The sequence below is a fragment of the Panthera leo genome, chromosome B4, assembly GCF_018350215.1.
Source record: "Panthera leo isolate Ple1 chromosome B4, P.leo_Ple1_pat1.1, whole genome shotgun sequence".
Taxonomy (NCBI): Eukaryota; Metazoa; Chordata; class Mammalia; order Carnivora; family Felidae; genus Panthera; species Panthera leo.
Genome location: NC_056685.1, coordinates 14,172,354 through 14,198,131, shown reverse-complemented (window position 1 = coordinate 14,198,131; position 25,778 = coordinate 14,172,354). Strand labels below are relative to the sequence as shown.

The window sequence follows — 25,778 nt, the reverse complement described above, 5'->3', positions numbered from 1 at the left end:
ACATTTTATTTATTTTGAGAGAGAGAGAGACAGAGCACAAGTGGAGGAGAGGCAGAGAGAGAGGGAGGCACAGAATCTGAAGCAGGCTCCAGGCTCTGAGTTGTCAGCACAGAGCCCGATGTGGGGCTCAGACTCACAAACTGTGAGATCATGACCTGAGCCGAAGTTGGACGCATAACCAACTGAGCCACCCAGGAGCCCCTTTCCTTCCTTTAACATAAGTGATAGATTTCATAATCTATTTATTGAATAAGTATTTAGATTTAATCTGTATTTTGTGAGACTACAAAAAGTCTTAATAGAATGCCAAAGGAGACCTTGTTTGTAACGCCAGACACCGTAATAGCAAAACCACATGACCTTAGAGGATGCATTCATGCTCTTTGCGCCTCAGTTTCCCCATCCGTATGAGGTCATATTTGGCTAGATGATCTCCAAGTTAGATGACGTTTCTTCTATCTGCAATGTTCCAGATTAAAATTTTAATCCATAAATTTTGCCTAGAGGTATCTTTACTGAGATATTTTTATCATTTGGAGGTAGAGGGAGTAGGTATTGTGAAGGCAGCAGGAAGACAGATAATGTTATGTAGTGATCTTTGGTTCTTCTGTCAGAATGGAAGGCTCTACCCGGCCATAACCAACTCTACCTGAAGTTCTAGTGGCAGGTGGGAAAATTCATCTTCAAAAATGCAAGCAATTCCATTATTGTTTTCGAGGGAGTATGTGTTTTTCAGATGTTCTGTGTCTGCTCAGAGAGGGCCTGCCTCTTGCGTTCATTCAGCTAATGCATCAATTTGTTTGGACACAGGTCAGGTGATCACTGCCAGTATTGCAGATATCATTGCGAATTACTCGTTCAAGGATATCCTAAGGAAATTGGCTCGAGAGAAACAGACAGACGTGGCTCCAGCTTCCTATGATGACAGTTACCTTGGTGAGATTCATTATTTAGCACATTTGTTGTTTCTCAAAAGGCAAACTTATTAAATGTAGGTGCAAACTTTATTCCTCACTTATCCACTGCTCTCTGGCAGCTTGTGCAAATTTTCTTTTCTTACTAGCTTAGAATGGACTTTCCTTTTATTCAGCCGTGGCATATAAGTCTTCTCTTTTGGTTCAGCCTCTTTTGTAGGCTGTGTAACAGACTTTCGCTTCAAATTCAGCAACCATTTTTTATTTTAAAAATTTCAGGGGCGCCTGGGTGGCGCAGTCGGTTAAGCGGCCGACCTCAGCTCAGGTCATGATCTCGCAGTCTGTGAGTTCGAGCCCCGCGTCGGGCTCTGGGCTGACGGCTCAGAGCCTGGAGCTTGTTTCAGATTCTGTGTCTCCCTCTCTCTGACCCTGCCCAGTTCATGCTCTGTCTCTCTCTGTCTCAAAAATAAATAAACGTTAAAAAAAAAAAAAAAAAAAAAAAAGATTTAAAAATTTCAATAAATTACTCTAGAAGGATATGACTTTCACACAATAAAACATTGGCCTCAGCCCCAAAGTCAATTTCTTATTTAATGGGGGGAATTTCGATGGTTACTTTCTATGTTTTGATTTAGGCTGTAGTATCCAGTTATGCAATCAAACACTAACTGTAAAAGTGTCCTGCACATAAAATATTTTGCCAGTTGTAGAGACTATGAATTAGTGGGGCTGCCCAGTGCTATAGGGGCAACATGTTGGCCGTCCTTTCCAGCTTTTAGAGCAACAACAAAAGACCTTCCAGTTGCTAGAATGTTATCAAAACGTATTATGCGGAAACCATACAATGTCAATGTGCCGCGGTTGTTTCCCACCTTTAGTATCCTGTAGGCATTTTGATTGCTTGATAAATGAAGCAAAATGCAGTTATGTTTTTCACCTCACCTCACTTTAGAGCTAAGTGACATTTGTGGAAAACCATCATTAAAGAAATTAGGAAATATACCTTCTTGGCGATCAGAAATAGCAAATGTTGAGCACAAAAGATACTTTCCGAGTATCATGTCTGATCCCGATGAATCAGCGACCTTCAGGTACAATGGCCACCATTTACTCTTTAAGGGGGATGATGAAGTATTCCTCACAATCTGATTGTGTTGCCGTGTTCAGAAGGAGCAGACCGATTATGCTTCCAGGATTTAGTACGGAAGCGTTCATATTCGTTTCACTGTTTTTTCCCATTACAGAACCCTAAACTTTTATGTGACGATATTTGTTGAAATTTCTGACCAAAGCAGTACTATGGCAGTTCTTTCATTTTTCTAGATAAAGCTCATTTGTAAAGCCTTCAAACATGTGACTAGTTTTCCTTTTCTTTAACCCAGGATATTCAGTTGCTGCTGGGGAATTCACTGGAGACTCTGAGCAAGGTGAGAGACATTATTGGATGTAAGTCATTTATAAAGCACGGGGAAAGGTAAAAGGACCTGAAAAGCCCTGTTATAAATGTGATTTTCTTTGCTACACAGATGTATAATAATGGAATCCCAGAATGTGTATGATAATATTATGTAGAAAAACAAACCAAATACACTTCAGCACAGCATTTTAAGTCTTAAATAACTTCATCATACTGAATGTCAATCGTTATAAAATTGAGTTAAGCAATAAAAAACAAGTCCAATAATCCCATATTATGCATGAGAAAAATACAGGTGATTAAATGGCCCACAGAGGGGCGCCTGGGTGGTTCGGCCAGTTAAGTGTCCAACTCTTTGATTTTGGCTCAGGTCGTGATCTCGCAGTTTGAGAGTCTGAGCCCCACATTGGGCTCTGGGCTGACAGTGGGGAGTCTGCTTGGTATTGTCTCCCTCTCTCTCTGCCCATCCCCCATTTGCTGTCTATAGCTCTCTCAAAATAAATTAAAAAAAAAATAAACTTAAAAAAATGGCCTACACAAAAGCCATGCTATTAGTGACAGATCAAATTTGAAAAGTCAAGATCCCCCATCTTTAACTTCTGGACATTCACATTGGACGTGTCCCTACTAAACTCCCTCCTGGGCTCCAACCCAACACCTCTACATTATTTCCTTTTCCCCTTTGGACATGCTCAAGCTCAAAATAACAGAATGAATTAACTCCTGTTCTCATATATGCCCCTCACCTCTGTCCTCTATACCTTATAATGGCTGCCATCTCTGGTTTCCGTCCCCTGAATCTGTAGCTACTCTAATTTCGACAGGTCAAATGCTACTTTTTTTTTTTTTAGTACAATTTCAAATGTCATCTCCTTCTTTCACTTCCTTCTGTAAACTCCTGTATGATCTCATTTTTCTCCCTCCTAAGGAATTTGCCATTCATTCATTCTTCCAGTTTTTCTTGAGCACCTGCTATGTGCCAGGCTATGTGTTAAATGTTGAACACACAGAGGCGAACAGATGGTCTTCAATCTCAGAGTTTATAGTCCCAGTGGGGCTGACAGGCATTAAATGGAGAGCACAAAATACATGATAAACAATTGTAGTAAGTGGGAGGATAAAGTTCTAAACATAAAACTAATCTAAGCCCCATGACCTCATCACCTCCCAGGGGCCCTGTCTCCTAAGACTATCACATTAAGGGTTAGGTTTCAACATACGAATTTTGGGGGTACACAAACATTCAGTCCCTGGCAATACCTATCATATACAAGACTGGTAATATTTATTGAATGAATGAATCATAAATCAATCAGTATTTCCATCTTGTTTCATATGAACCTTAACTGCTTTTCACTAGGGTGTTTTAATGAATTCACAAAGAATTAAGAGTAAATGAAATGCGGGCCATCCCTGGAAATCATCAGAGCTTATTGTATTGTATTCTATTGTAGAGAGAGAATGAGCAGGGAAGAAGGGCAGAGGGGGAGAGAGAGAGAGAGAGAGAGAGAGAGAGAAAGAGAGAGAGAGAATCCTAAGCAGGCTCCAAGCTCAGCATGGAGCCCGATGTAGGGCTTGATCCCATGACCCTGGGATCTTGACCTGAGCTGAAATCAAGAGTCAGACGCTCAACCAACTGAGCCACCCAGGCGCCCCAGAGCTCTTTTAACTGCTTCATCTCAAAAAGATTTACAAAGCAGAAATTCACAGAGAATAAAACATTCTTTATGCCGTGAGGTAGGGATTGAACACAGAGGTTTTGTGTTTTTTTTTTTTTCTTTAAAAGAATACTTTTCTTTTAAATACAAGATAGTTCTTTTTTTTTTTAATTTTTTTAAAACCTTTATTCAGTTTTGAGAGACAGAGCACAAGTGGAGGAAGGGCAGAGAGGGAGACACAGGATCTGAAGCAGGCTCCAGGCTCTGAGCTGTCAGCACAGAGCCCGACATGACGTTCAAACTCATGAGCCATGAGATCATGACCTGAGCCAAAGTTGGATGCTTAACCAACTGAGTCACCCAGGCACCCCTAAATACAAGCTAATTCTTAAAGGCTCTCTCTTTCCATACATTTTTTTCTTCAAGATTTTAAAAGACAATCTGTTGTGGTAGTTAAAAGCATAGACTTTGGAGCTAGACCACTTGGGTTTCAATCCTGACTTTGCCATCTACCAGGTCTGTGACCTAGTTACCTAACATCTCAGTGCCTCCATTTCTTTATTTCTAAAAGAGAGATAGTGGTGATGGTAATGATGACGATGTTGGTGATGATGATGATGGTAATAATGCTGAGGAGGAGGAGGATGGTGTTGATAATGATAACAATGAAGATGATAGTATTATCTATATCATAGGATTCTTAGGATTAAGTGAGCTAATCCTACATTCATAAAACAGTATAATACTGATACATAACAAATACTATTTAAATATTAGCTATAATGAGAAAGAATTCTTGGGTTAGAGTCCATCAGAGATAAAATTAAATTCCTAGTACCTTAGAAAAGTCAAATCTTATAATCACTCAGTGATTTAGCAAAAGAAATTATAAAATATGCCAAATGATTTTAAACATGGCATTAAACTCCTATTGGAAAGTTCCCCAGGAGAAAATTCAGTCCTGACCCAAGGAAATTATTAGGGGTGCATGACAGCACATCACAAGGAAGCATGGTAGAAAATCATAGTGGTTTTCCATTAGATCAGAGAAATATCTAGAAGATGGATCCGAGTTTTAAATGATATGTAAAGTAAAGGCACTATCAGGGAGTGATCCATTCGTCAGAATGGATCCATTCATCAGACCACACCAAGTCCAAGACTGCCCATGTTCACTACTTACTTAAGCAGACCGGAAAGAGTTGAAGTTCTTTGAAACCTAGTGAGTGACTTGATGTACTGTAGATTAGAAGCCCTTAACATGGGATCCTTGTATTCTGGGTGGTACAGGGATGGATGGACTTCACAGGGTTTGAACCCCTAGAAAATATATGCAAGGTTTTATATATATATGAATTTTTCCAATGAGAAGATCCATAACTTTCATCTATTTCCCAAGTGTGTTCATGACTCAAAAAAGGTTAAGATCTTTGGTTCTTGTTTTAGAGTCCAACATGGTGAGCTAAAACCAAAAAAGTGATATGGCCCTAACCAATCCTAGGAAAGTCATTTGGTGTGGTAGAAAAAACATTGATGTGGCTCTCAGTTCTTGAGTCTTACTACTCACCAACTATGTACAGTGACTGAACCTTTCTAAGCCTTATTTTCTCCACACGTCCATAGGGGTATGAATGCCTACTTTTTAGAGGTTAAATTACGGAAATATTATAAAGCTTGTGGCACAATGTCTTAGTGGGTGGAAAACATTCGATAAACACTAGCTTCCTTTTTGCTTCTTGCTGGTGGGGTTGATGCCCAGGTCATGTATTTCAAGGCCAGGGATATTAAGAGATCTTTGAAGGTTTTCCTATGAGTTATTGAAATGGATCTGAGAAAAGTCACTTATTTTCTCTCCCAACTGAATTTTTGTAGTTGAGTGATAGTTCTAACTTGTCTTAAAACTCCAAACCATTCTATTTATTTATTTATTTATTTATTTATTTATTTATTTATTTATTTTTAGCGTTTATTTATTATTGAGAGAGAGAGAAAGAGAGAGAGCATGAGCAGGGGAGGGGCAGAGAGAGAGGGAGACACAGAATCCGAAGCAGGCTCCAGGCTCTGAGCTGTCAGCACAGAGCCTGATGCAGGGCTCGAACTCACAACCCGTGAGATCATGACCTGAGCCGAAGTCGGACGCTTAACCAACCAAGCCACCCAGGCGCCCCCAACATGACTTTTAATAACTTCTAAGTGCTGTGACTACGTGGGGTGGCAGACTCCAACGTTACTGAGTGTGATGGTTGATTTCTTTTAAATGAAACTCTGAAGGTTTGCGGAAGGCTTAGTAGTGGTTGTCATGCATCTCAAACGGGACAGTCCCTTCAGACTCCTCTGGTTGACAGGCCTGATCCTGGAATCAGTCAACTCCATTATATTTGACGGTGGTTTGTTGTTAGATGCCAATTTAATTCACGCCAAATAAATATTGTTGAAAACTGAGCACCGTGCGACCGGTTCTGATAGCTTTCCTGGAAATCTGTCCAGATAGCTCAGTTATTCTGAACCCAGTTTTATTCTTCAAGGACATGCTTCACCTTCCCTCCCATTGCTATGGTTGAGCAGTCCGTGCCCCTGGGTAAAGTTAACCTCTCCACTTTGCACCACACCCCATTGCCTCTTGTGACTCAGAGAAGGGACTCCAACCATTCCCACATCATGATTTTCTTTGGATCATTCCCACCACTGTACAAACATACTTCTCTGACCTTAAGAAGTAAATTTGTTACTCCACTCCCTCCTCCAGAAAGCACCTATAGACTCTGCTTCAAAAGAGCTGTCACTCTTCTCTGCTGTATCTCTGCTGTATCTACTGCCTTCTCGTCTTCAACTCACCACTCAGCTGAAATGGCTCCTGTCAAGCAAACCAGTGGCCTCTGTGCACCTCCTCTTCCTTGATTATCATGAGCATTGAAAGAATTCATTATTCCCTCCTCATTTCTTCCCTTGGCTTCCCAGACACTTGTAGCTCCCTCTTCCCTCCCCCTCCCCCCTTCCCTCTCTGTTGTTGACTCCCCTTTAATTTCTCTCATATCATTGAAGTGCCCCCGGGTTAAACACTTGGATTCTTTCTTTCCTCTTTGAGTTCTTGGTAACCTCATCCAGTCTCATTGTTTTTCCAGCTTCTACTGAGTTCCAGGTTCCAGGTATTTCTCCAGATGACGTTGAATTCCAGGATATGTGTTCTAATATCTGGAGCCTCAATTCAGTACTCAACATCTCTGTTTGAGTAGCTCTCTCAAACTTAACGTGCTCATGAGCGAACTTCTGACCTTCTCCCCAGAACGCGGTGTACCATCCTCTCAATTGCTTGAGCCAAATACCTTGGAAGTCAGCCTTGTACTGTGCTCTTTCTCTCACACCCCATCCATATTCAATTTATGAGTAGACCTGCTAACGAAACGCTCAAAATATGACCAGAATCTGACCATTTCTCACCTCCTGCACAGCTTGTACTCAGATTCAAGTCCCCCAACTTTATTGCAGTAGCCTCCTACCTGGTCTCTCTCTCTCTCTCCCCCCTTGCCCTCCTGTAGTCTGCTCTCAATTCAGCAACCAAAGTGGTCCTTTAGACACAGAAGTCAGATCACGTAACTTCTTTGATCTAGTTATTTTTCAACTCCTTCAATCTGAAATCCAAGACTTTACAATGACCTAAAAGTCTCCATTCATAAGATTTTGACCTCATTTCCTACCCCTTTCCTCCTCACTCCCTCCCCTCCAGCCACCCTGGTCTCTTTACTATTCTTTGAATACTCCAGACACACTTCTACCTCAGGACCTTTGCAGTTGCCATACCTTCTGACTAGAACATACTTTCCCAATACCTCCATAATATTTACATCTCCACTTTCTTCATTTTTGGCTCCAATGTCTTTTTCTTGCCAAGTCCTCTCCTGCCAGTTGTGCCCTAATAAGGCCTAAGTCCTTTCTCATCCCACCTCCATTTCCCCCTGTACCATTTTACTGTTTGGTTTTTCTCCACTCACCATACTCACCCCCTTCAAATATGCCATTTCATCAACTCTGTTTTTTAAAATTTTTTTTAATGTTTTATTTTTATTTTTGAGACAGAGAGAGACAGAGCATGAACGGGGGAGGGTCAGAGAGAGGGAGACACAGAATCTGAAACAGGCTCCAGGCTCTGAGCTGTCAGCACAGAGCCCGACGCGGGGCTCGAACTCACGGACCGCGAGATCATGACCTGAGCCGAAGTCGGATGCTTAACCGACTGAGCCACCCAGGCGCCCCTCAACTCTGTTTTTTAAATTGACTGTCTCTTCCAACCAGAGCATGCGCTCCATGAGAGCAGGGCATTTTTGTCCAAGTGCTCACTATTTTTTACTCCATTTGCCTATAAATGTTTGTTGACTGAAGGAGAGGATTGATGGCTGAAAAGTCCAACATCTATCCCCAAACGAACCTTCTTTGATTGTTCACGCTAACAGCATGAGCACCCAACTCTGCTAGAGCACAGCACATCCAATGTAGTTGAGGCCAGAACTCGCGCCAGACCTTCCACGGCAGGTGAGGGGAAGGGGAATTTAAATAGAAGGGGATTCTCTTCCACACCCTTCCTATTTAAATTAAACTAAAAGGTTAACCCCGATGAATCAAAGGATAGTTTAGATTTGTAGAAACAAGAGCCGAAAGATCTTTGATAACCAGCCAGTCCCAACTCCCACACTATTGCAGGTGACCAGAAAAAGTGGGGGTAAATGATTCATCCCAGGTATATGGCAGACCCAAGAATAGAACCACGGTCTTCTGAATCTAGAGCCGGATCACTGTGCCATGAATTATATGGACTTTTTTCCCCAGAGTTGCCTCTTCTGTTTGTGTTACTGACGCTTCCTTTCTGGGGGACCCTAAGCTGCCAGGTCACCCCCTAATTCTGCTGCCAACAAACACTTGCAAGGGGGCCAGACTCGTATCATTTATGATGGCTTTTCTTTAGGTAACCGAACTTGTTTTGCCATGTGAGGGTGACAGAAGCTGTACTTTTCACACTAGCACAAAAGATGTGACCACGGTGAAAGCCGGAGAAATCGGACTCAGAGGTTTAACTTACGAATCGCGTGCAGAGCTGAGAAGTCAGGCTTCTGCTACGCAGGCAGAAACACATTGGAGACCGGTGGTGAAGGCTAGGAAATCTCACAGGACGACTTCTGTTCTGTTTTCCGTGGTCTGTAGCAGAAGCAAAATGCAAACCCGTGACCTCACACTTCTAGCTCCTCAAGTGATGGTTACTCACGTAAAAAGCACTCTCTTTAACTCATTTGTTGGGTGGCTTAAAAATATATGTAATTCCCCTTCTAAATGAATATTTTTATCCCCAGAGCTGGTTGCTGGAGTTCCAAGAGGAGCGCAGAATTTTGGATATGTGAGTACCAAGAATGCATCGTACAATATTTTCTTCTACATGCAAAGAAATGTTCCCTTTTATTTGACTTTTTTTATGTTTATTTATTTTTGAGATAGAGACAGACAGAGCATGAGCAGAGGAAGGTAGAGAGAGAGAGGGAGACACAGAATCCGGAGCAGGCTCCAGGCTCCGAGCTATCAGCACAGAGCCTGACGCGGGGCTCGAACTCACGAGCTGTGAGATCATGACCTGAGCTGAAGTCGGACGCCCAACCGACTGAGCCACCCAGGCGCCCCTCTTCCATTCAACTTTTAAGTGGCTTACCATGTCTTTTAATCGTGAGCCCCTGCAGATCCATGCTTGTTTGCTTGCTTACTAAAAAGGAAGAAAAACAAGTGAGGCTAGATTTTTTTTTTTTCCTGATCTATGTACAGGATGTACTACATAGTTTGTGGGACCCAGTGCAAAATGATAATGCAGGGCCCTTTGTTCAAATTATTAAGAATTTCAGGAGAGCACCAGCTGGGCATTAAACCAAGGGTGGGGCCCATTGGAACATGGGGACCGGAGCACAGGTCCCCACCCATGAAGCCAGCATGATCCTTGTGCATAATCTAGGACAAACTGCAGAAGACACTGTCGCTGACAGGCTGAGCATTTTCATACGGCTCATACGACAGAAATAAGAAAATCGATCGCTATTGCACTAGTGTGTTAGTTTCCCAAGACTGACACAACAAAACACCACAAACTGGGTGGCTTGCAACAACATGGATTTATTTTTCTCACAGGTCACGAGACCAGAGTCTGGAATCAAAGCGTCAGGCAGGGTCACGCTTCCTGCGTCTAGCAGCTCTTTCTTACCTATTCTGGCTTGAGGTGGCCGCTACCTGGTTTCGGTGTATGTCAGCACAATTTCAGTCTCCGCCCCTGGCCTCGTACGGCCACCCTCCAGCTGTGTCTGTGTGTCCTCCCCTTTTCTCAAGAGGACATCCGTCACTGGACATAGGGCCCACCCGAAATCTGGGATGACTTCATCTCAATTTCCTGAACCTGTTTCACATACAAAGACCCTATTTCCAAATAAGGTCACCTTATGAAACTCTGGGTGTTGTGAATTTTGGAGGGACACTATTCAAACCCATTATAGCTAGTTACCACAAAAGTCGGAAGAGAAAATCAAGACACCTTGTGATCAGAAAAGGTTATATTTTAAATAATGTTTATTATTTTAAAACTCTAGTAAATGTAATATCTGAAGAGAATTAAAAGTAATATTTTTGCTATCTGGATAGCATTTGTAATTTTAACTTTTTTTTTTTTTTTGCAAAGAGCCATAATCATCAATTTTTCATAACATAAACACAAATGAATTTGGATAAAAATCATAATTAGGTGAATTAACTGGCCAGCAGGTTAATTGCTGTGAGCATTCAGTTGAATTCAATTTCTGTTTTCCCTTTTCAGATTAGTAAGCATGCATTTTATCTGAGAATGTCAGAGACTTAACCATAAATAAAAGTTCAGTTGGATTTTTTAAAGCTCATTCTTATGGGATTGCATTTTTTTTTACATAGCATTAACTGTTTACCACTCTTCCCCTAAATTTAAAAATAATTTAAGTTATAATTTAAAATGTGGGTTTTTTTTCCTCCAATTCTGTCAAATGATATAACCTATCTTATTTTTATGATTTCAGGTTTCAATCATTAACTCTACAGATATGACTTTTATTCAGAATTTCACTGGTGAACAGGTGAAGACCTTTTAATATCAAATAATGTCATTCGGTACTCAGAGTAAATTGCAATGTTCATACCATTTATTCATTCATAAAAGAAATGTTTACTGAGCACCTACTATGTGCTAGGAACTGTCGCGGGCCCTGGGAATATAACCATGCCTCTGACAGACAGGATCCCGCTCTCCTGTTGTAATGTCGCTAACTGCTAGGATCTGAGAGCAATCCTGTTATGTTCTGGTCCTGTATGGAGCGTGCTTGGTGGTGAGTTCCAGGTATATGCCTTCCCTCTGAGAAGACAAAGGTTTCTCCTAGGTCTCACTGTATCAGTCGGAATCAATGAGCTTGTACTCTGTCTCTCTTCCTCACTGTGACTGGAGCCTTCCCCCCAAAGCAACATTATGTGGGGGTTCACAAGCTACCTGGTTCTGGTCCCTTCCTTCCAGGGGCCAGATATCACTCCTCACCTACTGTTACTGGCCGAGGTCTTATTAAGAAAAGCTTAATTGCCTGTCATTCTCTGAGGTCATACTTCGTTCACCACCCTGAGGTTTCCTGGGTACTGTGACCTGTGGAAATTTGGCACATTTCTTTAAACAACAAATGTGATACGGTTAAGGGAGCCATCATGAGTTGAATCAGTTTCTCTGGGCAACCCATACATAACCAGAAACCCACACTGCTAAATTTCTAGGAAGCCTCACATTAGAGTCTGGCCAAGTTACATCTTGGCCTCCTGGATCATGGTTGAAGATCCTTAGATGCCCCCCTCTTAGCTAGAGATACAGATTTGCAGTAATGTCATTGTCGAGCAATTTTGATTGATAAGAGTTTTTTAATGAGCATGGCACATTTTTTGTATTCTCCCCCCAAATTGGGGCTTTAGTCTATCCATTACTCCGCAGTTTTCAACAAAGTGTTTGGCAATGTCTCTCATGCACTGTTATGGTAAATATGGAGACGGAAGGCTGGGACAATAGTGAACCTGGATGAACTTACAACTTTTTAACTATTCTCAAGTGATGATATTTAATGGTTTATTGAAAATGTGGCAAGACTTCTCTTTTGCCCAGCTCTGTTTCACATTTTTATCATTAGAAGGTCTTTAAATATTATTAAATTTGGCCTGTCTATAACTTCGTGCCCTCCATACCATCTAGCTGTTCAGTCTTGAACTTCAGAATTCAGTGCGTGAGGGATGAAATTCCTCTGAGCGAAGGCCACACAGTGCCACACGAGGAGTAAGAATTTCACTGTAGATGGTTGGAATAGAGAAGTGAGGTGGGAGAACTGAGTTACTGCACAGTTATCTCGTGCATTTGTTCCCTCTGCCAAGAGCCTTTTGCACCTGGCACCTGTATCTTAGTCTTTAGAATACTATTATAAAAATGCCACAGATTGGGTGGCTAAAAAAACCAAATGTTTATGTCTCACAGTTCTGGAAGACTGGGAAGCCTGGGATCAAGGGGTAGGCAGATTCAGTATCTGGTGAGAGCTGGCTTCCTGATTCATATACATGGCCATAGTCTTATGTCCTCAGATGGTGTAAGGAGGGCTTCAGAGCTCTCTGGGGTCTCTTTTATAAGGGCACTAACCCCATCATGAGGGCCCCACCCTCATAACCTCATCACTTCTCAAAGGCCTCACCTCCTAATACCATCATATTGGGGGTTAGGGTCAATATTTGATTTGGGGTGGGGGGAAGGGAGAGACACAAGCATCCAGTCTCTAGCAACCATGTATGTTTGGAGGGGAGAAAAGAGGTAGGAGACGTTAACTATTGAGTGACTCTTGTTAACCCATGTATTTAGTCCCTCTGCAAAGAGTATCTGGCACCTACTCTGAGCTGGACCATGGACAGAAGAGTGAACAACACAGACCAAAGTCTGCCCTCTGTGGAGCACCCTTTCTCGTGGAATGTAGACTAATTTAATTAAATTAGTAGATTATGCGAGACTAAGTCAGCTAAAGCACTCGATGCCGAAATATGGAAACAAAAAAAATCCTGACAAGCTCAAACGATGGGCCAAATCTGAAAAGACAGTAAATGTTGAAAACATAGCTTGAAAAACAACATCTTAAGAGCTAAAATGTGGAGAGATTGTGGCACACTACTTATACTCAGAAGAGACTTAGAAACCTTAGTGGACAATAAACTCAATGTGAATTGATACTGAGACATGATTTCCCTTGAAATTAAAGCCACTTTTATATTTCAATAATTTAACCCAAAGCAAAGAGTGTAAATCCTACTTAAGGCTTCTCCTGGCTGTGCGTTCATGGGGTATCATCTTTTCTTTGGTATCACATGTGGTAACTCTAAGAAAGAAGCTGGTGCACCAGCTGCAAATATCTCCATATGAAATTTCATATGGAAGTGGAATTAAACTTACTCTATGAGGTTCAAGATTGCAGAAGTAGATAGGAGTAAGGACTAGAAGTCACAGAGCGGCCAGTTTTGCAAAGAAAATTCTAATAATTGTGTCCACAGATTGAATGAGTGGATTGTTGAACATCTGCAGAGGATGTCCAAGCAGATGTCAGAGGTACTGAGAGGGAAATTATGCGTTGGATCAGACTAAATGACTTTAAGACTCTGTCCATGTCCAGGACTCTATGAATGCACTGCAAAAGTCTGCCACAATGAGATTCATCCTTCAGGGAAAATTGAGAGAGGACTATAAAAATTATTTTTGAACATAAACTATGTCATCTTCTGGTTTCCCTTCACAGATGGCATCTTATTTTGGATATACAGTCACAGTGTCAGATGTTAACAATGATGGGTAAGTTTATAAGAACTTCCTCACTCACCATATGTTATATTCATCCACAGAGATGTTGTATTTTTTTTTCCTTCATGAAGTAGATCCTTCCATACTTCCTCAACAGAACAGAGACTCTCTTGTTTTAGTTGTTTTTTGGTTCAGGAGAAGAGGACATAACCCTCCTATTTTATGTCTTTCTGGAGACTTTCAACGTCTATTTTCTTTTTTTTTTTTTTTTTTTTTCCCAACATCTATTTTCTAAAAGGACTATTTTACTTAGCTTTATCTTTAATTTAATAAATTGAATAGTCTTTGGCCATTCAAAATCCAAAGCCATTGAAGCATTTGCTCATCTGTCTGTCGTTACCCCTTAGCATGTGATACATTCATAAAACATGTGCACATAAATAAACATTTTTTTCTCCTGACATTGCTTTAACCAACAGACTAGTAACACCCATGGAAAAGATGAAATAATATTAGTTTTTCAGATGATAGCAGTAAATCATGCTTGAGTTTGGACCAAACACCGTAACAAATTACAGTTGTGTTTAAGTCATTACTTCAAAAATAAACTATTATTAAACATCTCTTTGGTTCACTAAAACCACCTACTCGATAGATAAAACAAATGATTAAATAAGAAAGTCAATACGTTGAAACAGAATGATTATCCATCCAATAAATATCGTTGGAACACCTACTGTGTGCCAGGCATTATTCTCAGTGCCCAGAATATAGTGGCAAATGAGGCAAAATAGATCTCTGCTCTCAGAGAGCTCACATTTTTATAGAAATCAAGTCCCTGCAGAAGTCTGACTACATCCCAGGGTCTGGATTAAGCAAGCATTTTAGATAACATCTTTGAAAGACATTAGCTATGACCTTCATGTAGACAGAAACGTACTTTATATATTATGTGGTGTCATATGAATGGAGATACATTTAGTCACTTTTGTACCTTTTGGAAAATATCTTTTTTCTTCCATTCAACATACATTTCTTGAGCATCTAATATACACTAGCACTGTTCTAGGCACTGGGATATGGCAGAGAACAAAATAGGACCCCCCCGCCCCCCCCAATTAGGGCTTTACTAGACATGGGGAAGTGGAAATTCCAGACAAAAAACAAATGAGTCAAATAAAATGCATTGAGATGATGATGACCACTAGATAGGAAAAAAAAAAACAAAAACCAGAAGCACTGTTCAGTGCTAAAAAGAAATGAGCTATCAAGCATGAAAAGACAGGGAGGAATCTTAAAGGCATATTCCTGAGTGAAAGAAACTGACCTGAAAGGCTACATAACTGTATCTCTCCAACTAGATGACATCCCGGAAAAGGCAACACTATGGAGACAGGGAAAAGATTAGTGGTTGCCAGCAGTCAGTGGGGAGAAGAGGGGTGTTCAAAGGCCAGAGAAGAGAGGATTTTTAGGGCAGTGAGACAACTCTGTAAGACACTACAGTGTGGGATCCAGGTCATTTCACATTTGTCCAAATCCACAGAATGTTCAGGGCACTTGGGTGGCTCAGTCGGTTAAACGTCCAGCTTGGGCTCAGGTCAGGATCTCAATGCTCGTGAGTTTGAGCCCCACGTCAGGCTCTGTGCTGAGAGCTCAGAGCCTGGAACCTGCTTTGGATTCTGTCTCTCCCTCTCTCTGTCTGCCCCTCCCCCACTTGCCTCTCTCTCTCTCTCAAAAATAAACATTAAAAAGTTTAAAAATCCACAGAATGTTCAGTCCAAGAGTGAGGCCAGTGTAAACTATAGGCTCTGGGTGATGATGATGGGTCCCTTAGGTTCATGGACAATAACACACACACCACACGAGTAGGGGACACTGATGGCGGGAAGGCTGTGCGTATGGCAACAGGAATGTACAGGAACTCTCTGTATTTTCTGCTTCAGTTTGCTCTGAACTGAAAACTTCTCTAAAAGACAGTCTATTAGGGGAGGTAGGGAATATTGGGAAGGTGGTGATATCAAATGGGGTAGATAGGGAAGACCGTGGTGTTAAGGTTGAGGAAAGTTGAGGAAAGTTGAGGAAAGATCTGCAGGGCTGGGGTCAAGGGGAAAGAGTGCTCAGGTTCCTGGAGGTGGGGGCTGCTAGAAGCCAAGGAACGTGAAAGAGGCTTGGAGAGGTGATGAGGGCACAGGATCAGAAAACTTTGTGAGCCACTGCATCTATAAACTGCCTTACCCAGAGCCTCGCAGACTATGCTACGGACAGAATGAGCCTGTTTTCAAGAAGGACACATCTCGCGAGCCACGGGGGGATTCTAAGCAAGGGAATGGCCTCTGACTTTGGTTTCATCAGACACGCTCTGTCTGGTGGGTCTCAGCAGCCGTGAGGCCTTCTGGGGGTCCACTGCCCTAAGCCAGGTGGGGCAGGACAGTGCCTTGGGCCAGAGCAATAGTTGTGGCAGGAAGTAAAAGGGTTGCACTCTGGATGTATTCTGAAAGTATATTTGCCAATCTTACTCTGCAAGCAAGGGATTTAAAATTAAATTGCTTTACCCGTCAGCCGAGCTGTGAAGAGAAAAGTAACAATCAGGACCGCCATTCATAATTTCCAACCTCAATGGACTGGACTTATCAGAGTGATTTAGGGGAAAAAAAAAAAAAAGGAGAGGTGGGACTGAAAAAGAACGTGAGTCCACGACATGGTGTGATGTCCCAAATAAGGAAGCCCATGCTTTAGTCAAAACAAAACAAAACAAAACAAAATCCCACGGCGGTCATTGGGATACGCGCAGACACGTTTCTTTCAACAGATGGTAACACAACACACACAAGGGCTTTTCCGGCCCGGGAGCCACGTGGTGTTAGATGGGGCCCCAAGTGACTCCGTGTGTGCCCTTCCTTTACTTCACCCTGCCCTGAACCCTTTCGGCTCTCCCTCGGGTCAACACTGTACCCTGCAGGATACTGCCTCCTTCCTGGAAACACGTTCGTTCCAGTCTATAGCAAAGCTCTGGGACAACACTTAGAGTCTTTTTTTCTTTTTTCTTTTTCTTTTTTTTTTTTTTTTTTGGCCATGTTAATAAAAAAACCAAAAAATACTTGTGAGGAAAGGACCTTTTTGGTCCCCTGCTGATCAAATTTAACATGGTAGTTACAGACACAGGAATATTCCAGGGATAATTTGTTATTTCTCGATGTTCTTAAAAATTACTATGCACATTATTTCTTTTTTTATTAGGCAGTATAATCTTCAGTCTTTAGACTGCATCGAAAAAGTGAGTCCATTATCTTAATATTGCTGTTCTTTTTTAAAAATTTTATTTATTTATTTATTTAGAGAGAGAAAGCACACACGCAAGCCAGGGAAGGGTAGAGAAGGGAGGGAGAGAGAGAATCACAAGCAGCCTCTGCACTATCAATGCAGAGCCCAATGTGGGACTTGATCCCACTAAACGTAAGATCGTGACCTGCACCGAAATTAGGAGTCAGATGCTCAACTGACTGAGCCACTCAGGTGCCCCAATATTGCCATTCTTCTAAAAAAATTTTTTTTAGTGTTTATTTATTTTTGAGAGAGAGACTCAAGCCGGGAGAGGAAGAGAGGCAGACAGAATCTGAAGCAGGATCCAGGCTCCAAGCTGTCAGCACAGACCACGACATGGGGCTCGAACCCACGAACTGCGACATCATGACCCGAGCTGAAGTCAGACAGTTAACCAACTGAGCCACCCAGGCGCCCCAACCGATGTTGCCATTCTTAAAGATAAAGTGCCCACAGATCCTCAGTCTGGATGTCATGTGCCATTCTTGGTTACTGTAATGCTATGTAAATTCAAGGCCCTATTATAAATGAGTAAACTATAGATGCCATGAGAATCTTTCACCCCAATAAAAGACAGACAATTCACATGAAGTCTGAAATTACAATAACAAAACTACGATTTGCCATCACCTCTGTAGCACCTGTGTTTCTGGAAAAAATCACTTGATATTGTTGACTTTCAAATAGACATCTTATGTGTCTAGCTTTATACTTGATCTGAAGATAGGGGCCTGAAAACCACTACTAAATAGCAACAGCAGCGTCCTCACTGGGTGGGTATTTGTCCCCAGGGAAGGCACAAAACAACCCATCAGGGCAGAGACATAAACTGCTGTCCCTCAGAAATCTTAGCAGAACCAGAAAAGAAAGGCAGTGAATCACGCATGTGTCAGTGACTTTTCTTAAGCTCCATGTGATGGCTCCATGTCAAGAGACATGTGGCCCGATTTTGAGAAAGCATGCTTTTGTCGTTCTGACTTCTGACAGTATTTCTAGCAGAGATCAGAAGGCTGCATGGGATTTACAGGAAACCCGAATCCCTATCTCAAAGTTTTCCTGGATACGATATATTTGGTGCCCCCAGTTTCTTAGCCATTTCAAATGCAAAAATGTCTGTTACCCACTGAAACTATTGAAAAAGCCAATATTGCTCTAAGCAACAAAATTTTATCATGCATGATTGGCAGACAATGTTTTTTCCCTTCTCAAAGTGTCTTCCTGTGTAATATATGTCTAATAACATAGGACAACCCAAACTACAGTCCAGTGAAGCTATCTAAAATTCACACATGAAGGGAGGGTGTCTGGGTGGCTCGGTCAGTTAAGTGTCTGACTTTGGCTCACGTCATGATCTCATGGTTCGTGAGTTCAAACCCCACTGTTAGGCTCTGTGTTGACAGCTCAGAGCCTAGAGCCTGCTTCAGATTCTGTGTCTCCCTCTCTCTCTCTCAGTCCCTCCCCCTCACTGTCTCTCTCTCTCTCTCTCAAAAATAAGTAAACATTAAAAAAAATTTAAAGCTGGGAAATTAACATATTTGTCCTTGAAACACTCTATAACCATTTTTATTTTTATTTTTTAAAATAAAAATTGTATGTTTCAGGTATACGGCATGATGTTTAAGGTATACATAGGCACAATTAATCACTGTGATCAAGCTAATTAAGACATCCATCTATAGGCTCCATCTGTATTCACCCAACTGTGCGATCCATCCATTACAAAGTTACTTCTGTGTGTGTGTGTGTGTGTGCGCGCGCGCGTGTGTGTGTGCCCGCGCGTGGTGATAACACCAGAGATCCACTCTCTTAGCAAACTCCTAGTAACAGTGTTATTAACTGTACTCACCATGCTATACGCTAGATCTCTAGCATACATCCTACATGACCGCAACTTTGTATCCTTTGACCAACATCTCCCTTTGCCTCCATCCCCGCCTCTGGTAACCACTGGTCTACTTTCTGCTTCCATGAATTTGACTATTTCAGATTATACGTATAGACACACACATATATAGATCTATTTAACTATCTCTATATACATATATATGTGAAAACATATAGATGCACTCTCTGCTCATATATTGATCCAGATTTACATATATGTATAGAATACATATAGATTCCAGTAACCTTAAATAAGGGTTGTGGTCGAAGAGTAACATACATATGTGTTTAAATGTTTTACCCTATTTTTTGTAAGAATCTACATTCCTGTTTGTTAAGTGTGCATATTATTAATTTCCATTATTTTTATAAGGTCTTACTTCCACTTTATAAAAGTATAAAATCCTAATTTCAAAGTTATTTTCCCCTATGAACCTTAAGATTGCCTTTAGTGATTCTAAAAACAACTGATTCACGATAAAAAATTCAGTTATAGTTTTTTGTGGCATGGCATATAAGAAAATTCAGTCCATATGGTTATATCAAAGTGGCCATACTAGTCTGTTGCATTTTACTGAGTCATTAGTAATGATTCATAAATAATTTTACAGTCTATAAGTATATATATATATATATTTTTTTTTTTGAAATTCACAAAACCCTTTCTAGCTTACCCAGCATTTATCAGTCAGTGATCAAGGAATTATCAGTGAGCATCAATCACCCATCAAAGTTCAATACTAAAACTGAGATGCAATTCCCATTTTTTACCCAAATTTCTAGTTTCCCAGAAGACTTTTTTTTTTAAGGCCTGCCTCTTTTAAACCTTGGATCTGAGTAAATGTTATGCAGTGACTCAGAATAGGATATTAAGAAGAACACTTGTCTAGTTGAGTGTTCATGGTTCAGAAGTTAGGACTTCCCCATGTTCTGTGATATTAAACCAGACTTTCCCTTCTCCAGCCAAGAGATAATTAAGTACTATTGTGTATCAGACTCCCTCGTGAACATTCTCTGACAGGATATATCATCTTCTGTACCCACCATGCAACAAATGCAAGGTCCCTCCAACACTCGATAGCAGGGGTAAAAAAAGACAGTGTCATTAAGTAATGATGACCAAATTAGTAATTTGGTGGAAATCTTCCCCATTGTTTTTTTTTTTAATTAAAAAAAAATCTCCAGGTATTGTGAGGGCACTCCAAAAGTTTAGACCAAACAGTGGTGTGCATGCTGGTTGGTAGTTGATATTATCAAGCCTGTGACTGTTTTGAAAATATAAACAAGCTGGTGAAATTAACTTTAGTTTAGTTATCTTAAGATAGCCAGAGCTATAAACTCTGCCAATGTAAACTGTTAGGAATTTCTGGACAAACTTAACAAAGGGAGACAGAATATTTCATCTTGAGCCTAAGCAAGCAAATTAGTTTTTTTCTTACGGCTTTTGAAACTTACAATATTTAAACTATTTCAGAAACTTACAGAATTACAATTTAATCAATTGGGTTGTGTTTTCATCTCTGTGGGGCCTAAAGGAGTTCAATTTAAAGAGGTTTTAGCAGTTCGTTAACTTGAGAACATTTTAGAGAAGATGTATTTGAAAGGAATCAGCTTTGGGTAACTATGTTTTTGCCGTAGATTTAGTTCAAGTATGTTCTGTCACATGGGTTTTATCATTATGATTGACATAAGTAGAAAATCTGGAAAACTAAAGCAGAAAGAAGAAAATTGAAATTGATTTCTGTAATGTAAATGATAAGCAATGTTAGTTTTTGCCCACCATAAAACAATTCAGTTGATATCAGCTCTAGAATAGTGCCTGCTAATCTGCATTCTGCTAAATGACCACATTCAAAACATTAATCCTGGTAATTAATGTGCAATATCTACTATTGGGAAAAAAGAAACATAAAAAGTTCATATATTAAATCAACACAAAACCATCTGACTCTGAAAACTTGAATCTAGATAGACTCTTCGTATTGAATATTCTCATTCGTGGGTTCTCTCTCTCTCTCTCTCTCTCAATGTATTTTTGCTTTGCTTTTCAGGAAAATAGTTATAGTGTCTCTGTCCCAAACAACATGTGAAGGATGAGAAATTGAGCCTTGCATTGTGTTATATTATCAGAGTGGATTTAAACATAAAGAGACACAAATAAAACCTGTGTATGCTACCCAGAGATTTGAAAGAAAATTGTGCTTAAACATTAGACATTTCGGATAAAGTGAAATTTAGTGTATATATCCTTCTATAAAGTGCCTTTACATAATAATTTAGGTCTCATACAAACCACCAACATGACCCAAACAGAAAGAGTGGATTTTAGTGAAAACTTCATCATTGATATTATTTCCTCATCATTAATTGTTTTAAGATAAAAAATACAGGCTGGGTGATATATACATATCATATATATATGATATATATCTCTATCTCTATAGCTTAGATATATATACGTGTATATATACGTGTATATGTATATATATGTGTACATGTATATATACGTATATAGATCTCTAAGAGAATATATATATCTTAGAATGGCACCCAGCCTATTACATAACTAGGTATTAGAAGGTCACTGAAAAATATCTTTACTAATAGATATTTTAAAACTTTAAACTTGAATTGGGGGGCATTTTCAAAACCAGGATTTGACAAAAACCAATTGTGAAATAGTCTAATAGCACACATAGCTTACTGCGATGGTTTTTTTCAGGGTTTTTTTGCCTTACGGTCCATAATAAGAAATGCATTTGACATTGCAGCCCAGCACACTACACAACTGAAACAAAAATGACATGGAACAATATTTATTCTCATGTGATGTGTTCACTCTATTTGCTGTTGTTTTCTGTTTTGTTTTTAAAAATTGATTTTGCAGTCCACTAATGTGTTGCCAACCAAGCTTTAAAAACACCAGCCTAAACGATAATATATATTGTGGCTCTTAAGCAGTATTGCTGTAATAAAATAATACTGACACTAAGTGCAAAGTATTCTATAAAGCACATTGTACCAATTAAATCCAACACAGTTATTGTCTTTCAACCTTATGAGAAACACAATTATAAATGAAAAACAAATGTCTTCCTCTGTTTTTATGGCAATTTGAACATTTTAGAAGACTTACACTTAACTATCTAGGGAATATATTTCTAACAAAATAAATCAAGGTTGTCGTAATACTTCCAAGAATCCAAAGGTTCCATGGGTGTGCTAGTCTGTCTCAATGATGCGGTGAATAATTTCCCATTTCTAGAACTTGTGTCGGCAGGGAGAAAGGCACTGCACCAACCGTGCCAGTCCTGCATCATGTTGGCACCCTTGGGGGCCAATTTTATGGCTTGTTCCTTCTTTACAGAATGAGAAAATGGCCCCCACTCCATCTCTGCAGTAGAGACCAGTGACTTCAGACATTTTTGAACCACAAGGCAGCAACACAATTAGGTGTTTAGCGAATGGCCCTGCCTACTGCCAATAATGGTAACAGAAAGAGAAGCAACCACAGACCTGCGGGGGAAGATCAAGGCAATACCCCCAATCCCTGCTCTCCTCTGGTCTTGGAGCACAGCAGGATGGCAAGCAATGGGAATTGTTTTTTTTTAATCCATGTGCTTGTCCTATTTTTAAGAAGATGTTTTGGGGCACCTGAGTGGCTTAGTCGGTTAAGCATCTGACTTCAGCTCAGGTCATGACCTCACGGTTCGTGGGTTCGAGCCCCGTGTCGGGCTCTGTGCTGACAGCTTAGAGCTTGGAGCCTGCTTCCGATTCTGTATCTCCCTGGCTCTCTGCCCCTCCCCCACGCATGCTCTATCTCTCAAAAATAAATAAAAACCAGTTAAACAAAATTCTTTTTAACGTTTTACCTAAGTATAGTAATCCAACTTAGGTTTTGGAATGTGAGACCCAAATGAGAGCCATTCCTATTTACCCATCCCCCCACTCACCTCCAGAAGGGCACTTGTGATGAGCACAAGGTGATGTGCATACAGAATGTTGAGTCACTATGTTGTACACCTGAAACTAATATAACAATGTATGTTAACTCTACTGGAATTAAAATAAAGTTTTTAAAAAACAAAAGAAAAAATAATAGCCATTCCTCAGGTCTATCTATAACCGTCCTCGCCCCCATCCACCCCCCACCCCCCACCCCTTCCTTCTTACAAGTCGGCCAAGTAACACTCAAGGTACATCTTGCTTTTCCCTGCGATAGGTCTCCTGCTTGGGAGACAAGTAAGAGCCTATTCTTGAAGTAGCTGGGAGCCCCAGACTATCGCAGAGTTACATTTCACCTTGTTTCTGACTCCTACAAGGTAGGAGAGGGAGAGGGGAGATGCATTGTTCTTTTTTACCAAGAGCTCTTTCTGTTTACATTGCTATAATGTAAAAATATTGTGTATTCCCTCAACACCTAACCCAGTGCCTTCACAATACCTATCATTTATTAAACTACTATAGTATGACCTGTCTATATACGTGTGCACGCACATTTGGAAGGAGACGTACAGAGAGAGACAGAGACCGAGAGAGATCTTCAGTGATGTATCCAATGATGTAGCCTATTTCTACATTCACATTTTTGAGGAAATGTAACTTGTTCAATAGGGCACAGCTTGTTACTAAAAGAGCCGGCTTTTAAATCTAGATCAGGAGAACGTTAAAACTCATGCTTTTCCCATATCATGTGATTCAACTTACTTTTTCAATTATCTTTTTTTTGGTCTTATTTTTTTTAGAGCAGTTTGGGTTTATGGAAAAATTGAGTAGGAATTAAAGAGTCACATGTATTCTCTCTCCTCTCCACCCTCAGTTTCCACTGTTATTACCCTCTTGCATTGGTGTGGTACATTTGTTACAATATTGTTACATTATTAACTAAAGTGCGCGGTTTACATTAGGGTTCACTCTTTGGGTTCTACGTTCTGTGAGTTTTGCCGAATGCATAATGTCACATATCCACCTACAGTATCGTACAAAATACTTTCATTGCCCCAAAAACACCCCGTGCTCTATCTAGTCCTTCCTCTCCCTCCCCTCACTCCTGCCAACTGCTACTCGCTTTTACTGTCTCTATAGTTTTGTCTTTTCCAGAATGTTATACACATGGAATCATACAGTATGAAGGCTTTTGAGACTAGCTTCTTTCACTTAGCAAAATGCATTTAAAGTTCCTCCCTGTCATTTTGTGGCTTAATAGTTCATTTCTTTTTATTGATGAGTAATATTCTGTTATATGATGTGCCACAGGTTATTAGTGCAACCAAGGATATCTTGGTTGCTTCCAATTTTTGGCAATTGCAAGTTTTGGTTTTTTTTCTGGACCTAAGTTTTTTCAATTCACGTGCATGACCACCTAGGAGTGTGATGATTGTATCATACGGTAAACCTGTGCTTAGTTTTGTAAGAAACTGCCGTACCGCCTTCCAAAGCGGCTGTCCCATTTTTCGTCCTCACCGGCAATGAATGAGAGTTCCTGTTGCTCCTCACTCTTTTCCATCATTTGGTGCTGTCAGTATTTTGGATGTTAGTCATTCTAATAGATTCGTAGCAGTATCTCATTTTTGTTTTAATTTCCAATTCTCTAAGGATATTTGACATTGGGAATCTTTTTATGTGCTCTTTGCCATCCGTAAATCTTCTTTGATGATGTGTCTGTTCAAATCTTTTGCCCCATTTTTAATTGCGTTGTTTTCTTATTGCTCTATTATATATCATAAACATATAATATTGGTTATATATAACAACGATAACATATGTAATCTATTGTATATCCCATACATATAATATTGGTTATATATGACAATAGTATATGCTATGTAATATATAATGGTATCATACTGTATATATTATTGTTATTATTATTACTGTGATTTCATATTATTAAGTTTTAAGAATTCTTTGTATATTTTACTTTTCCCATTAAAATTTTGGCACCCCTCTAGCACGGAGCCCACCTGGATCGCTCTCTGTACCCTGACTCCACTCAGAGACACTGCTTTGGGCTCAGAGTACTGTCACCTGGAAAGCCTGCCTCTAGAGCCACCTGTCAGAATCCCACTCAGGTCTAAGGCCGTCTCCCCCATGAGCATTGCTCAACTCTCTCAAAGTACCAGCCCTCTCTCCTACTCAGGATCTCTAGGACTTCGTTTGGATTACTTGTGTGCTTTTTTCCACCCTGCCTTGTCTGTAGTTAAATGAGTGGCAATTTGATTTCACTTGTAAGTTAATTAGGACCGGGGTTGACCTAATTGTCGCTCTATTCCTTGAGTCACTTATCCCAATGTCTTAAATACAGTTGTTACACAGAATGTCTCTTGAACCTGGGTACTAGTTGACCACTGCAGGGAAGGCGAGAAGTTGAAGAGGCGGTCAGGGTGAAGTTGCAAATGTCTTACAGATGCCTCCTATCTTAAAGGAGGATTTCTTTTTGGTTTTCAGTAACTGATCACCCTCATTCCTGCCTTTTAGATGAATGGTGATATTTTTAGTTTAGTTGGCAAGTTTCTGCATGTTGCCTAATCTATGTCAGCATAAAAACCAAAGGCAGATTTTTCTTTGGATTATTGCCTCTCCCAAGATCGGGGCATCTTCAGAGGTCATTAGTATAGATCACATTTTGAATTTTGGTTGACGTGACTTTTCCTAAGATTTCTAAAATAAAATAATGTATGCATGTGTTCTTAAAAACTGAAATAGTTTAGGTAGCTCTGTTGTACTCTTCTTCATGCCCATTG

General features: G+C 40.3%; 1 protein-coding gene across 1 annotated transcript in view; it reads left to right on the top strand.

The window, feature by feature from the left end:
- The window catches only part of ITGA8 (integrin subunit alpha 8), a 188,410-nt gene that overhangs the window by 47,071 nt on the left and 115,561 nt on the right, over nucleotides 1–25,778 (top strand). The window contains exons 7-11 of the mRNA XM_042944993.1: nucleotides 811–936; nucleotides 2,297–2,341; nucleotides 9,329–9,372; nucleotides 11,054–11,110; nucleotides 13,829–13,881. Of these exons, the coding sequence (XP_042800927.1) occupies nucleotides 811–936; nucleotides 2,297–2,341; nucleotides 9,329–9,372; nucleotides 11,054–11,110; nucleotides 13,829–13,881 (325 nt within the window). The remainder of the gene's footprint in view (nucleotides 1–810; nucleotides 937–2,296; nucleotides 2,342–9,328; nucleotides 9,373–11,053; nucleotides 11,111–13,828; nucleotides 13,882–25,778) is intronic.